Source organism: Lacerta agilis, chromosome 14 (genome assembly GCF_009819535.1).
Source record: "Lacerta agilis isolate rLacAgi1 chromosome 14, rLacAgi1.pri, whole genome shotgun sequence".
Taxonomy (NCBI): Eukaryota; Metazoa; Chordata; class Lepidosauria; order Squamata; family Lacertidae; genus Lacerta; species Lacerta agilis.
Genome location: NC_046325.1, coordinates 4,539,820 through 4,556,619, shown reverse-complemented (window position 1 = coordinate 4,556,619; position 16,800 = coordinate 4,539,820). Strand labels below are relative to the sequence as shown.

Sequence of the window (16,800 nt, the reverse complement as noted above, 5' to 3'; positions counted from 1 at the left end):
CGGCAAGCCCAAGAGGCTCAGTGGTTTAGACCACAACGCCACACGCATCCCTACAAACATACAGAACATAGGAGCAGAATCTAGTACCTTAGTTTATAATTATGAAAAGCAGTTGCGGAAATTGGTTTTAGAGGAGCTCAGATCTGTTAGGTTACTTCCTCTGTTGTGTGTGTGTGTGAGTGAATTTGCATGGAGCATACATCTAGAAATGGTTTTGATTAAAACATTATAACCTTTGGAAATTTCCAGGTTGGATGTGTGCTGCAACTGAGCGAGCCAGTGATAAGAAATGAACCAGATAACTCACAATAACATAGTTTTTGGAATTTTGATTACTTTAGCAATTACCTTACATTATGGATATAGATTCTGTATTTTTTCCATTCCTCCTTTCATTTTTTTGAAAGGCCTTTCTCCTTTAACCATCTGTGCCCTTTTAGAAGTGTGTGGGTTGTTTTTAATGCATCTCTGTGGCAGGGGGTTGTCTGCCTGTTTAGTTTCAAGTCGCTTTGGGCTGCCCGGACCAAGATAAGCAGCTGACAAATTCAATTAATAATAATAACAACAATTTTAAAAAATTGGGTGGATTCAGACCATTGGGATCCATCTAGCTCAGTATTGCCAACACGGACTGGCAGCAGCTCTCCAGAGTTTAAGGCTATCCCAGCCCTACCTGGAAATGCCATCGGGGACTGAACCTGCGGGCTTCTGTGTGGGAAGCAGGTGTTACAATACCTTCCCTTGATGCGGCTCCACCAAGAATTGAACGGGGTTGCTGGTTGCAAAGTCCCAATAACTTCACCATGGAACCAACCATTTGCGGACAAAGGTTGCCTCAACTGTATTTGTTAAGGTCTGCTCCAAGGGTCAACAACCTTTTTCAGCCGTGGGCCACTCCACCGTCCCTCAGACCATGTGGTGGGCCGGACTATTTTTTTGGGGGGGGGGAATGAACGTATTCCTATGCCCCACAAATAACCCAGATATGCATTTTAAGTAAAAGGACACATTCTACTCATGTGAAAACACGCTGATTCCCGGACCGTCCTTGTGCCGGATTGAGAAGGTGATTGGGCCTTATCTGGCCCCCGGGCCTTAGGTTGCCTACCCCGGTCTACTCCATTTGAAGAGACAAAACTCATTGGACAGGGCCAGGCTGGGCCGAAGGAACATGGGCACAAGAAAAGGATCAAGCCCATGCAGTTGAGCATCCTGTTCTCTCAGTGGCTGACCAGATGCCCATTGTGGGAAACCCTCAAACAGTGCAAGACCACTCTCTCCCCTCCTGCAGTTTCCAGCAACTGCTATCCAGAAGCATTTCAGCCTCTGGCTAGTAGCCATTGATAGCCTTAGGCTCCAATAATTGGTCTGCTCCTCTTTTAAATCCATCCAAGGTAGCGGCCATCATTCTTCCTGTGGCAGGGAGTCCCCACAGTTTGCTGTGAAGAAGTACCTTCTTTTATCTGTCCTGAATCTTCCAACATTCAGCTGCATCAAATGTCCATTTTGTTGCCCGAGGCAGAGGATAATATGCCCGCGTCCCCTTCCACATAGGGAAGCATCGACTGCCGAACCTTTCTTGCGACACTAGTGATGGGGTAGCCTCACCTGAGAGGAAGAAGCAGGGCAGGGCATGCTGCTGACCCAGGTCTTATGTCTGCCACCTAAGGCAGCTCCCACACTTTGCCTGACAGCTGGGCCAGCAACCTGGGTCCAGAACGAGAATTTGAGGTCTCAGCGGGCAGCTCGATAGAGGTGTTGACCCAGTGTGTGGCAGCTGTGGTGAAAATCCAAATTCCAGGCTATGGGTTGTGAACAAAGAGTCTGAAAATAAAGCTGCCACAATCATAATGTGCTTCTTCAAATTTATGGTGTAACCACACTCTGACTACCGCATACCGTTCTGGTCGCCTTGCCTCAAAGCGGATATTGTAGAGCTGGAAAAGGTTCAGAAAAGGGCAAGAGGATGGAGCAACTCCCCTATGAGGAAAGGTGGTGACATTCAGGACTGTTTAGAGAAAAGGTGAGCCACACTTATTTTGTGTCCCACACTTTCTCAGTAAAGGTCTGCACTTTAAAACTCCATGTCTGAGCACGCTCCACTGCTTTCCCCAGGAAACCCCGCTCTTTAACACTGAATTGGAACAAACAGCAATTTGGGTTTTCTTCTGCGGATTGCCCTTTGCTCTGATTCAGGGGTAAATAGCAGGAGTTTAAGCTGGGGCAAATAAAGAGTGTTTGGATTGGTTAAAGTGTGGATCTGTGCCTGCAAAGACAGGCACAAAAAAGGAAGTCTGCATGAGCCCCCAAAAGTGACATGATGATGGAAGTTCATAGCATTATGCGTTGTGAAGGGACTGAAGAGAAAGAAAGCTTTTCTCCCTGGAACTCATGGGCGTCCACTGAACACTGGAATATTCAGGTCAGAAAAAAGTCCTCCACACAGCACACAGTTAAACTTCAGGACTCAGTGATGGTCGCCAAGTTGGAGGCTTAGGCAAACTCAAGGGGGGTGAGACTCTCTGTGGCTACCAGTCCACGAGGGCTGCTTTAGTTGGTGCCAAAATATTGTCCAAATGTGGGGGGGGGGGGAGAGATCAGCTGCTCTTCCAACTTGCCTCCAGAAGGGCAGGGGCGTAGCAAGGTAAATTGGTACTTGGGGGCAAGAAATTTTTTGTCAACCCCCCCCCCGGAAGGGAGCCTTGCAGAACCACCAGTTTCCCCCATTCCCCTGGGGAGAGGGGCTTCTTCCTTGCCCCCCAATTCCTCTACTCCCATCTCACCCCTATTCCATGTTCCCCACTGATACAGACCACCCGCCTGGCTGTTTCTCCCTCCCCCATTAAGTGCTCCCCTCAAACCAACCAACCACCCCCACCTCTCCGCACTTAAAGTCCTAAAGTGCTATTACCCCAAATCCTTTCTCTCCCCCACCTTTTTTATGGATGCTCTTAACTTTATCCATCATTTCTCTTTGGGTGGATTATCCGAGCCAAGAGAGAGATAGGGGGGTTAAGAGCAGCGGGGGCAACACGTGTCCCCGTTAAAAGCTTTCCGCAGCTGTCGTGGTCTTTTGTTTTTCCGCTCTCTCCCCCCCCCACCTCCGCCCCCCAGTCACATACGCCAATCCCCGCGAGCCCAGGAGTCCTGCTTCCCCCCCTCCCTTTCCCTAAGAGCTTTAGGAGGAGGAAGTGGAGGCGGCGGTCCAGAGGATGCTCTTCCCATCTCCGCCTCTGCCTGCATCTTCGCCTGCATCCCCGAGCATCCTTCCTCCTCCAACGCAGCGGGTCCCCTCGCCTCCCCCCCCCACCCACAAAAAAGGCCGGCGGGGGAGGAGCCTGGCATGCAAATGAGGCCCAGCTAAACCCAGGCGAGGGGGGCGAGGAGCGGCATCCCGGACAGCAGCTGTACTGAGGGTGCCCTCCCTCTCCTCTTCCTCGCCACCCACTGCAGCCTGGCCAGTCCCCCCATCTCAGCACCCTTCCCGTCAAAGACGTCCCTGCCCCCCTCTTTGCATGCAGCTCCCCCCACAGGGAAGGAGGCTACCAGGCGCCCACAGCCCCTAACCCCTGGGTGCGTTGTGGGGGGGGGACACCTTTGGGTGTTGGGGGGGTCCCCAGCTGAGCCATGCAAGTTTCCATCGCCTGCACGGAGCAGAACCTGCGGAGCCGGAGCAGCGATGACCGGCTGTGCGGCGGGGGGGCGCGGGGCCAGGGCAGCGGGGGGCAAGGCAATGGGGGGTATCAACCCCCCGGCAAGGGACCCCGGCTAGCCATGGGGCCGCGGGCGCCCGGGCAGAACCTGCCCCACATCGCCTTCCTCCTGAGGGAGTCCACCGGCCGGGCCACCGGCATGAACTACAGGTAGGGTCTTTTTTCTGATCGGGGGTGGGATATCGAGAAGGGGGGGGGCTGGAGCAGGGGGAGGGGTTTTAGGCTGGGGGGATCCATGGAGACGGCTTGGGGGGCAGGATGAAAGGAGCTGGTGTTCTGGCACGGGACCTCACCCCTGTCCCAGAGGAAGGTTAAAGGAGTTTAAACTGCTGTGAGGCGGGGGGTGCTATGGGGTTACTAAGGAGAACTCTCTGCCTGAGATTATGAGGAGGGGGGTAGAGTCGCGATCGTTTGCAAGACACCCCACGGGAGGTGTCTGTGGTGTCTGCTGCCAATGGGGGTTGCTGGGGGATGGGGTGGAGAGAGAGGATAGAGGATTTGGTGGGGAGGGGTTTCAGTCCCTTGGAAAGGGAGAAGGCGGGTTCTGCAGATGAAGAAGGACCTTGCAGGGAAGCCGGGGGGGGGGGGTCTCACACCACATGTGGAAGCAATATTTTGTTAGATGCCTCTTTGCAAAAATTATTGAGCGGGGGGGTGAAGAGGTGGGATTTTGGCTTTTTCTGAGACTGGCAGCTCATCCAATGCGGCGGGGGGGGGCCCTTTGTTGGGGTGCAGCTTGCAGAGGATGTGGTCCAGAGGGCAAGGAGAAGCAGGAAAGGCATGTTGAAGGGGAGCAAAATCCCAGAGGCAGCTATTGGGGGTGGGGAAAGCGGGGGGAGTGTGAACTTGTCCCTTGTAGATACTTCGATACTACGGGTCCCAGGACTCCTGGGTTCTTTGAGAAGAAATATTGACCTACAAACAGAGGTGTCAGGCCAGCATCCTACCCTAAATGCTGGGGGGGGGGGAGGTATCAGAACTAGTGAGGTGCGGGAGGAAAGATGAGGTGTGTGGGGGGGTCCTTGGGTAGAAAAGCTCTTCCTGAACCTCAAAAGGCTGAAGAGGAAAGGGGGGGTCTCATCTGACTCTGGATTATCCAGCGAGCTCGGTTCCTCTTAGAGGAGCTGTTTTGGAATGAGGGGTGGGGAGGCACAAAGAGGCTGAAGCAGCCCCCCCCAGTAGTTACTGCTTCCCCCCCCCCACGCCCAGCACAGACTCAGAACTGCACAGACGCCACACTTCCAATTCTTCACTTCATATTTGGCATTTTAATCAAAGTTGGGTCAGATCTCTGCTAACCCGAAGGTTAATCCATTTGCTCACAAGAAAGGGTGGGTGGGGAGGAGTAGAGAGCCTTGTAGAGCCTTGTGTGTGTGTGCTGTGCCTGTGAGCCAGGACGCCTGGGTTCTCTGAAACGGGGAGGGACATAGGATCTAGCGGGTTGGAGCAAGGAGGGGTGCATAAAGGCGGGGGAGGGAGGACCCTCATGAACTTGTGAGGAAACTCTGAATGGAGGTTATAAAGGGGGGGGGAATTGGGAGTGTGGAGTGGAATCATTGGAGCCCATCACCTCAGGGAGGGGCGTGGGGGTGCAGTGGTAGTGGTAGTGCAATCTGGAGAAATCTGCAGGTTTCATTTGTTTTGGCGTAATGTCTGAATGTTGCAGTAATGCAGGGGTGGGCCTTGGAAGAGAAAGGAACTGAGGCCCCCCCCCCAGCACTCCTCGAATCTTCCCTCGTTCTCATCCCAGCCCAAATTAGGCCTGTGCAATGTATAAACACCCCTCTGGCACAAGTCCTCAGACCCAGGAAGGGCAGTGAGGCCTAGCAGTGGTGTTTCATGAAGAGGCTGTTGTTTCTGCTGTGTGTTTTGAGGGGGGGTGGGGGAAGATATATGAAAACGTGAAGGCAGGAGGACTCTGGGGTTTCCTTTTATGTGCTGTGTGTTTTGTGTGTGTGTTGCCTGCCTAGAAATAGGTTGTGGGGGAAGAGGGGAAGGGAGCCAGGACTCCTGAGTTCTCTGGCACAGGCGTGGAGCCAAGTGGGGTGGGTTTTCGAGCGAGGCTGGGATGGGCCCGGGCAGGCGGCAGGACTCCTGGGTCCAATTCCCCTGGTGCACCACAGAGTAAGGTTGTTGCTGGGGCTGGCCGGCTTCCAAACCGCCTCGCAGAGCCCATAATTGCCGCTCTGCGCCTCTGCTCAGGTTGCCCTGGGCTGGAGCCAGCCCAGCTCTGAGGTTGGAAAGCCAGATTAAAAGCAGGAGATGCTGAACTTTCAACAGGAGGAGTGGAGTCATGTTTGTTCCTTGGGGGCTGTGGGAGAGTGGGGAGGGTGCAAGGGATGGGAGGGGGAGCCAGGGGGCTTGCATGGCAGGGGGCGGGGCAGTCCCAGCTAGAGGTGAAGGTCGAGGACCTCAGTTCTGCAAGAAAGAAATTAATATGTGTGTGTATTTGTTCGTGCAGATGAGGTTGATGTATTTATGTAAAAATACAGGTATAGCGTTCTATTTTGGGCTGCAAATTGTATTCCCGCTTCTGATCTCATTCCTCTTGAAGATGTAGATGAAAACATTGCTGAATATTTATTATTTATGTTCAATATTTATATCCAACCATTGCTGTGTACAGTACAGAAGGCGCCTAAGGAAGTTTTTTTGTTGTCGTTCAGTCGTGTCCGACTCTTTCTGACCCCATGGACCAGAGCACGCCCCAGGCACGCCTATCTTTCACTGCCTCCCGCAGTTTGGCCAAACTCATGCTAAGGAAGTTTATGGCATATTTTAAAAAAAAAATTGGGGGGGAGGATAAGTGCATTGTGCAGTGGTCTTATCCACAGCCGTTCCAAACTAACCCTCCTGCCCACCCGAAAACAGCACCCCCTGACTGCTAGGCAGAGGAACCCACAAACTCAGGTTTAAGTGCATGGGGAGGGATGATCACTACAATCAGAAGAGAGCAAAATTTGTGCTGGGGGCTGTGTGAAAGTCTTTTTCAGCTAGTGATCTCTGAGCATGTAGAGAGTGCTTTTTTGCATACCACTGAACCGGCACAAGCAGCCATCACATATGCTGTTTTCAGCACCCAATAACAACCAACAGTATCTGGACTTGGAGTGTTACCCCCTGGAATAGGTTTTGATTACACTCAGGAAGATTGATGGATTATTAGTCACTTTATTGTGTGTGTGTGTGTAGAGTAATGTTCCCCCTGGCCAGGTGACTGAGGGTTTTCCTGCAGGTTGACCAGCTGGCTTGAGTCACCTGGGGCTATCTCTTCCAAAGGGCCAAGTGCCCTGGATTCCCATGGCAGAAAAATCCAGTCTTGCCCCTTGCCATACAAGGCTTTAGCAGCTTGCCCAGGAGATGCTCCCTGTGGGATTGTGCCCTGGGGTTAGACAGATCTATAGGAGCCCAGTAACCTACCCCCCCCACACACACACCATCTGCACCCTGTTCTCTACTTGGACCAGGTAGCTCACCCTTTGCCAACCTTATCCCCCCCCCCCAGCTAGCTGTTTTGGGCTACAACTCCCAGCAGCCCCAGTCAGCATGGGGTGGGTGGTCCCTGCGTTGCAGTCAAGCACCTTGTCTTGAAGGGTAATGGTTATTTAGGAAGGGGGGGTTCCCTGTCCTTTAACTGCATGGACTCAGGGCTGGGTATATTGTTCCATAAAACCCAGCTTTAGGAGGTTGAGCTAGAGGACCGTTTGGGTCCCTCCTCCCAACTTTAAAATTCTATGGTTCCTTCTGAGCGATTGAGGTGGTTCTGGTCTACTGGAGAGTTGGGGGCGGGGCCTGCGATTGGGTTTCTGTCCTGTCTTCCCTCCACCATCTGTTTTCCACAGGTCCCTTATGGTTTAATTATGAGGCCAAGTCGCGATCTGTATCCACGCGGCAGCTGGTGGGTAGGGGACTTTGATACTTGTCCCCGATGTGGGGAAGGGAGGAGAGAATGGGGTTGCCATAACCACCTCTCTCCCTTGCCTCCCCCTGCCCCTCCAAGGGACACCTCTGGCTCAGTAGCAGAGCATCGGGTGATGGGTTCAATTCCAGGCTGGGAGAGACTCTCCCCCCCCACACACACACACTGCCATGTGAAATCCCAGAGGGTTGCTGCCAGTCTGTGCAGGCAATACTGAGGTAGATGGACCCCAGTGCAGCTCCTTGTGTTTCGCTGCCAACTTCTTCTCTTCTTTTGGCCCTGTCTTTAATTTTCTGTTGGGAAACTCAGCAAGGGAGAGGTTTCCGTAGAATCATAGCATTGTAGAGTTGGAAGAGGGACTCCCAAGGGTCATCCAGTCCAACCCCCTGCAATGCATTGATCACAACTAACCTCTGTTTGGAAACCTCCAATGGAGGAGAGTCCACCAACTCCCAAGGGAGTCTACTCCACTCTTGCTGTCAGAAATAACCTGCCCAGGTGACGCTGACACTAAACCCCACACATGCCCACCCAACCCCCCTCTTCTTCTTTTCTTCCCGATGTTATACTGCCTGTAACACTTAGCGTCTCACAACAAATGTGATTGATCTGCAGAAGACACAACCTGGAAAAAAGAGGCAATGCTCGTACTTTTATAAACTAAGAAAATCTTCAATAAAAATTATTTAAAAGAAAGTTCTTCCTGATATTTAGTCGGAATCTCCATTATTCTCATTTGGTTGGCTGGGAGTGGGGTTATTGGTCTGTTTCCTTTTTTGTTCCTGATTTTCTTACATATTTTGGATGAAAGGGGGTGGGGAGTAAATGAAATAAATATTGAATAACGTTTGGTTCGGGTCTTACCCTCTGGGGCAGCAGAAAAACAAACTTGCTCCATCTTCAATGTGACAGACATAAGATTTTTCCACGAAGCTGAGCAGGGGTTTCCTGTCTGTGGTCCGTGGGGCAGCTGTGGTCGCCACACTTCATTCAGGTGGTCTGTGGTGATATGTCTATAAAAATGCAATTAAGAATCATGCAGCGCCTGATACTGTGCATTACAACTGCCACAGAAGGCAGGAAAAGTCATAAATGGTCTGCCATGGGGCAAGAAAACTGCTAGCTAGCACTTTTGCAAAGCTAAGCAGGGTGTGGTCTGGTTTCAAATTGAATGGGGGACCGCATGTTGAGATTCCTCCATTGCAAGGGGTTGGATTAAATGACACACACACACACACACACACACACACACGCACACACACACACACACCGGGTCCCTTCCAGCTCTACATACAATTCTACAATTGTAAGACCCTCAGGGATTTTCAAGTGGTCTGTGGCAGTGGTGGTGATACAGAGTTTGGGAACTGCTGGAGATATTTGAAGAGGGATGATGAGCAAATCTCCACCTGCTTAAGGTCTGTGTGTTCTGTTCCGGCACAGAAAGGCCACTGAAAGATGTTGGCAGCTATGCTGCACAAAGCTTTACTTGGCTAGCAATTTACTATATTTTTTAATCTGAGTTTCTTCAAGGAGCTTAAGGCATTGAACCTAGTTCTCCTCCCCACCACCTTACGCGTTTCACCTTCACAACAACTTTGCGAGGTAGGTTAGGGTGAGATAGAGTGTGACTGTGCAAGGTCCACAGGTGAGCAGGGATTTGAACCTGGGCCTTCCAAGGCCTGGACTGAGACAGTGAGTCAACCTTGCCCTTGAAGGTCAAAAAAAAAAAAAAGGGAAAGGGAAGGAAAGTGATGGAAATTGCCCAGAGTGATTGATCCCTACTCCTTGTTCTGTGGAAAGAGCAGCACTTAATGGGTTCAACAGGAAAATGCAGAGGCTCGGAACTATTTGCAAGTCGTTCTGGAGAGCCCCTTCTCATTCCCCAGTGTGTCGCTACGATGAAACGCACTCTGTGCATGCTCCATGGCACTGCCTTTAATACCAACCCGTGTTTTTTGGAACCCGCCTTGTTTTTGCACTTCTAAGTTGTTTTGAACTGTTTTGAATATTGCGCTTTGATAGCGTAACCCACCCAGGGACGTTAGGGTGAAGGGTGGGGAACAAATATTCAGCTGTGCCTTTAGTAGCTTATCTGACAGCTTTTGGGGGGCTCCTTCCACAACAACCTTACTAATATTAGTGCAACTGTTGAGCAGCCTTTGTCCAAAGAGCTCTTCAGTGACACCCGCCAACAACTTAAATGTCTTTAAAAGAGGGTTAGACAAAATTGTGGAGGAGAGGGCTCTTGGATGGCAATACTTTTGAATTCCAGTTGCTGGAAACCACAGGAGGAGAGAGGGGCTCTGGTTCACCACTGTGAGAACAGAATGCTGGACTAGATGGGCCACTGACCTGAATAATAGAAGCATAGAATTGGAAGGGACCCCCAAGGGTCATCCAGTCCAACCCCCTGCAATGCAGGAATCTTCTTGTGTTCTTATCTCTGCTCCACCCCAGAAGCAGCTGCAGTTGCGGCAGCTGAACTCACCCCTGCCCTTCGCCCCACTGCAATTTCCTCTAAAGCCCTGCTCTGCTCCGTCCCCGTCCCCACCCCATAATCTCAATAGCAGAAGCTCCCAGCCATCGGCTGCAGTGACCCCGTTTCCAAGCCCCGAGCTCAGACTCCCATCTATTTTTATCCTCCGTTAACCGCTCACAGCGGTGGCTCCGCTGGTTAACGAAGCTGCGAGAGGCGCGCTGGGCAGACGGCAGCGCTAATGAACACGAAGCGGAGGGGGGAAAGCGAGGCTCCGAGAGGGAGCCGGACACCTCCGAGGGCACTTGGTGCAGTCACTCGGGGAAAAGTGCCCGCGAGAGGAACCCAGGAGCCCTGGATCTGCTCACTTCCAGATTCGTCACTCCACCGATTTGCACAATGAACCAGTTAAGAGATTAAGTCCAGCCTGGATCACATTTTTGTGATGCAGGCAACTAATGCCAAAATGTCATTCAAGAGATGAAACTTGGGCACAGGAGGAAATAATAATAATAATAATAATAATAATAATAATAATAATTAATACCAGCATTACAAAATTCCGGCTGTTTTCTACTCAGTCTTCACCAATACTTTATCAAGCTCTGACCAAGCCTTCACCTATGTCTTGAAGGTGCAAATTCCCTCAGCAGAACCATATGCTGCAAACTTCTGCTGAGATGTACCTTCTCACATTAGAAGTAAGGAACAGCATGTTTGAATAGTCTCTCATATAAATAGTCTACTGCATATGCTGCCTCTTTTTCAGTGCCCTTTCGGACGCAGCAGCAGTTGGGGTGTTGATGGGCACCCCAGTGCGTGCGCTCTGCTTGGCAAAAGCTAGGAGGTGGCACGAGCAGGCTGGATCAATGCGCTGTAGGTTGGAAGGAAAATTATATGTTTGAGGAAGCAGAGTTTCAGATGTGCTCTAGCGTGGCATGCCGCTACAGCCTAGACCAGTGGTTCCAATTGGGGGTCCGGGGGTCCGCAGAACACACCCAGGGGGTCCGCGGCACCATCCCCTGCTAGGAACTCACTTATCTTGTTAATTGCACAGTGAAAGCCACAATAATGATCCAAGGATCACCCAGCCTCTGCTCGTGACCAGGGCCCGCTTGCTGGCAGGGGGAAAACCTGTGAGTTTCGGGATGGCAAGTGAGCTGGGAATGGGCACAAACATCTGATACAGTTTCTTTGGGCTCTTGCAGAGAGAGAGAGAGAGAGAGAGAGAGAGAGAGAGAGAGAGAGAGCTCCATGGGATGGGCTCACGTGCTTACCTGTTTTTTAAAAATCTAAGGGATCTCTTCCCCTCGCTCTCTACTTTTTAACTGAAATGAACTTCTAATTGCTTTCAAGGACTATCAAGTTTAGAATATGCTACCACAGTACCACTGCTTGTAGGTAGGTAGGGATTTCAGTCAATCTTGCCTTGTGAGCAGGGCCGGATTTAGGTTTGATGAGGCCCTAAGCTACTGAAGGTAATGGGGCCCTTTATATGTCCAGCTGTCCTTTGTCAACAACAAATTGTTCGCTGTTTTTGGTGTTGAATATATGATATATGGCAGGCACATCCAACAGGTAGATTGTGATCTACCGGTAGATCGCTGGACATCTGTGGTAGATCACTGGCTCCCCCCAAAGAAGCTAAACAACTTTGGCTCCCCTAAAAAAAAGCCCTGAACCCCCCAAAAAACAGGGCTTTCCTTCCTAAGAAAAGCTCAACAACTTTGACCTGAACCCCAAAAAGGGGGTAGATCACTGCCAGTTTTTAACTCTGTGAGTAGATCGCAGTCTATTGGGAGTTGGCCACCCCTGCTATATGGCAATTTATGGACCTAATAGGTATCTAAATCCATTTGCACATAACAAAATATGTATTTTATCAAAGTAATTGTTGAACTGAAATACAATTAAGAAATGTACACCCAGTGTTTTTTTCCCTTTAATTTTTTTGGGGGGCCCCCAAGAGAGTAGGGCCCTAAGCTATAGCTTGTTTACCTTATACATAAGTCCAGCACTGCTTGTGAGCTTGGGATTCATGTCTCATCTTTGAAGCCCGACGGGAAATAGCTAAGCCAGTTGCAAGAGATGCTTAGAACAACAGCCCACCCTCCAACGATTTCATTTAGTGCTAGGGTTGGGTGACATTTTCTTTTCAACACTGCGATATATCAGCAGCTAGACACCGGTATATGCTGATCTATCACGGTGACTGGAATTCATCTTGGCTGCTTTTTCCTAGATACATGGCCCAGCCCTACACAGTGAGAGCATCGGGGCCTTGCTGAACTGCCCCGATGCCTCAGAAGGCACCTGCCCCCCCCCAGCTGAGGGAGCCCCTATGCTTCTTCGGCTTGTACGCCAGCAGGAGAAGCATCGGGGTTCCCTATAGCTAGCACTTTAATGGAGCCGGCAGCGGGTTGAGGGCTCTGTTTAACTGCTCGGCTGAGGGGGGTGGCAATTGCACTCCCCTCAGCGGAGCAGTTTCACGGAGCCCCCACTACGCCCCCATCTCGTGCAAGCTGTTGGCAGGGTGGGGGGTTCAGTAAAGCTGCTTGGCTGGGGCACGGGCAGCCCTGAGCTTCACTCATGATATACTGCCGATTGAAGCCGCCATCGTGGTCTGCCCCTCATACCGGTCCTGGGCGATTTAGTGCAAATCGCTCAGGATTTTTGTGGATCCCCCCCCCCTGTTTTCTGTGGGAAGCTACATTTTGGGATGGGATGAAACAGATGCATGGCAGAATCCTAATGGATCCAAAAGCTGGTTGTTCCTATTGGGTAATCAGCAAGAATAAAAAAAAACCTCACTCCAAATAAATACTGTATTTAACTAATTATTCTCTTTAAGCCAGGGATGAACCTTGGGCACAGGAGAGCTAAATAATAATAACTACTACTACTACTACTACTACTACTACTACTACCAGCATTACAAAATTCCAGCTGTTTTCTACTCAGTCTTCAATACTTTATCAAGCCCTGACCAAGCCTTCACCTATGTCATGGGTAGGCAACCTAAGGCCCCGGGGGCCAGATCTGGCCGATTCGCCTTCTCAATCCAGCCCGTGGACGGTCTGGGAATCAGTGTGTTTTTACATGAGTAGAATGTGTCCTTTTATTTAAAATGCATATCTGGGTTATTTGTGGGGCATAGGAATTCGTTCATTCCCCCCCCCAAAAAAAATATAGTCCGGCCCCCCACAAGGTCTGAGGGACAATAGACCGGCCGCCCCCCTGCTGAAAATGTTTGCTGACCCCTGACCTATGTCTTGAAGGTGCAATTCCCTCAGTTAGCAGAAACATATGCTGCAATGTTTTGCTAAGGTGTACCATCTCACATCAACAATATCATATATCTGAGGTTGTTGATATAGAAATATCAACAACCTCAGATATGCTGATGATACAACCTTGATGGCAGAAAGTGAGGAGGAATTAAAGAACCTTTTAATGAGGGTGAAAGAGGAGAGCGCAAAATATGGTCTGAAGCTCAGCATCAAAAAAACTAAGATCATGGCCACTGGTCCCATCACCTCCTGGCAAATAGAAGGGGAAGAAATGGAGGCAATGAGAGATTTTACTTTCTTGGGTTCCATGATCACTGCAGATGGTGACAGCAGTCACGAAATTAGAAGACGCCTGCTTCTTGGGAGGAAAGCAATGACAAACCTAGACAGCATCTTAAAAAGCAGAGACATCACCTTACCGACAAAGGTCCGTATAGGTAAAGCTATGGTTTCCCCAGTAGTGATGTATGGAAGTGAGAGCTGCACCATAAAGAAGGCTGATCGCCGGAGAATTGATGCTTTTGAATTGTGGTGCTGGAGGAGACTCTTGAGAGTCCCATGGACTGCAAGAAGATCAACCCTCTCCATTCTGAAGGAAATCGGCCCTGAGTGCTCACTGGAAGGACGGATCCTGAAGCTGAGGCTCCAAGACTTTGGCCACCTCATGAGAAGAGAAGACTCCCTGGAAAAGACCCTGATGTTAGGAAAGATGGAGGGCACAAGGAGAGGGGAACGACAGAGGACAAGATGGTGGGACAGTGTTCTCGAAGCTACCAACATGAGTCTGACCAAACGTGGGAGGCAGTGGAAGACATGAGTGCCTGGCGTGCTCTGGTCCATGGAGTCACGAAGAGTCGGACACGACTCAACGACTAAACAACAACAACCATCTCACATTGGAAGTAAGGAATAACATGTTTGAATAGTCTCTCATATGAATATCCTTCTGCATATAGAACACTTGCAAGTTAGGGACACAATTGCCTTTTTTAGTCAGTCAGTTGTAGTGGAGCAATGGAGACAAGTTTTTCCTACTGTCTATGCAGGACCTGTAAAAGTGCCAGTTCCGCTGATTGAAGCAGTCTGGTGGGGATAATAATAATAATAATAATAATAATAATAATAATGATGATGATGATGATGATGATGTTACTGTATTATTATTACTTAATTCATTTTTTCCTCACCTTTCTCCCAAGTTGGGAATCAAGGCGGCTTGCGACATATATATATATATATCTCACACATATATATACACACACACACTTTATAAAATACTGTTGTGGGTTTGGGAGGGGAAGTTTAGATTTTGGCCTGAGTCCCTTCCAATTCTGGGGGTCATGTACTCTGTGAGGGTTAGACTCTATCAGAGCAACTACTCTATTCCAAACTTAAAAATGGAAAGCGTAATGCTGGTGGTCAACAAAAGAGGTTTCAAGACTGTCTCAAGGCAAATCTTAAAAAATGTAGCATAAACGGCGACAATTGGGAAACACTTGCCTGCGAGCACTCCAGTTGGAGAACAGCCTTTACTGAAGGTTTCATGGGCTTTGAAGACACTCGAACTCAGGATGCAAGGGAGAAACGTGCTAAGAGGAAGGCACGCTTGGCAAATCCACACCGTGATCAACTCCCGCCCGGTAATCAATGTCCCCACTGTGGAAGGATGTGCGGATCCAGAATTGGCCTCCACAGTCACTTACGGACTCACTGTTGAGACCGTGTTCACAGAAGACAGTCTTAGCTACGAGGGATTGCCGAAGAAGGAGAAGGAGAACAAGAACCTCAGAGGAGGTTGCTGAATTGGTCAGACAAGTTTGTAAGGCAGTGACCTTAACTGGCCACTTGCCCTCATCAACATCCCAGAAGAATGAAAATCAGTTGCAAGAGCCCCAACTAAGTGATGGGGCCCCTCCAGGCAAATGGGTGGGCTTTCCCTCCACCTGCCTCCCCCAGCTGCTACCGTAGTAGCCATAGCTGTGTATGAGTGAGCAGGATAAAGGCTGGGAGCTGGAGGCACAGAGACCTGCTTGCTTTGTGCTGGATGCAAAGCTGCAACTTAAAGAGAAGGAATATCTTTGGGGCCATTAATGCTGTGAGTCTTTCATTTTATGCTCAGATTGTAAACAGGTATGAATAAAACCATATATCCTAAGGCTCTGAAGACCTTTGTTCCAAGAAAGCTAAACTCTGGGCAGGTGCTGGAATTCCTGGAATCTCACGCTGCTGGGAGATTGCGCTGGCGCATAACAACACGAAGGCATAAAAGCAATAGTTAAAATACATCGGAACTCATTTAGAACCAGCAATTAAAATATAGTTTGCCCTGGCAGCATCGCCCGCAGCTTGGTTTTCTGAACAGGGAGGTCTTAGCTTGCTGGCACAAGGAAAGCAAGGAGGAACCAGTCTAACCTCTCTTGGGAGGGAATTTCACAATACGGGAGCCACCACCAAAAAGGCTCTCTCTTGTGTCACCACCAGCCATGCCTCTGATGTTGATGGGACTGAGAGAAGGTGCTCACCCGAGGATTTTGGCACCTGGGCAGGTTTGTATAGGGAGATGGATATATGTTTACAGGGCCCAGCATACAGTTTTATGAAATCTCCAGTGGTAAAGCATTGTTGTTGTGAGAGCACTTGTAGGATTCCAAGGGGCTCCAACACAGCAAAACATTTATCTTAACTTTGGTTTAGCCTGGATTGAAGTTCTTCCTTTTCCCCTTTTTTGCAGGAACCTTGGCAAATCGGGGCTTCGCGTTTCCTGTCTCGGCCTGGGTGAGTTCATGGGAGAAGGGGGACACTAAGAAAGGCAGGGGGTTGCGATATAACTGCTTTTGGGCAGTAATGCGGGGAGGGCAGTTTGTACGTGCTCAGAGGCACTCTTCACGAGCCCCAAGGCCATAATCTGCCAGAGCATTCCTTGACATCAGCAAGCCCCCCCCCCTTCAGATTATGCTGTGTCCAGTGGGCTCATTTGCTGGGATGCGGCCTTTCACAGTGGCTCTTGGGTAGAGCTAAGAGTGTGGCCTGGCTGAGCATATCTGTCTCAAGAACTTGATTTCTCCCCTTGCAGGTACCTGGGTAACATTTGGGTCGCAGATCTCAGATGAGGTAAGTCCGAGCCCCGTGCCAATCTGCCTTCCTCCCTGCTGGAGATTTTCCTGCCAGCCATTATTTGACACTTATCTCCCTCTCTCACTTTTTTCGAGATGGCGGAAAATGTGCTCACCATCGCTTACGAGAACGGGGTCAACCTCTTTGACACAGCCGAGGTCTATGCTTCTGGCAAGTATGTCTGGCTGTTCTGCCCTCGGCTCTTTGCAGGATTGCTGCCACCTTTCTGCCTGCGCCTCAAATAGCTGTGTGACAGGTAGAAATTCAACAGGGGCAGCTGCATTC

General features: G+C 50.0%; 1 protein-coding gene across 1 annotated transcript in view; it reads left to right on the top strand.

Moving 5' to 3' along the window:
• The first annotated feature begins 3,184 nt into the window (after positions 1-3,184).
• The window catches only part of KCNAB3 (potassium voltage-gated channel subfamily A regulatory beta subunit 3), a 30,338-nt gene continuing 16,722 nt past the window's right edge, over positions 3,185-16,800 (top strand). Inside the window, exons 1-4 of the mRNA XM_033170280.1 lie at positions 3,185-3,863; positions 16,133-16,176; positions 16,475-16,512; positions 16,611-16,690. Of these exons, the coding sequence (XP_033026171.1) occupies positions 3,628-3,863; positions 16,133-16,176; positions 16,475-16,512; positions 16,611-16,690 (398 nt within the window). The 5' untranslated portion in view covers positions 3,185-3,627. The remainder of the gene's footprint in view (positions 3,864-16,132; positions 16,177-16,474; positions 16,513-16,610; positions 16,691-16,800) is intronic.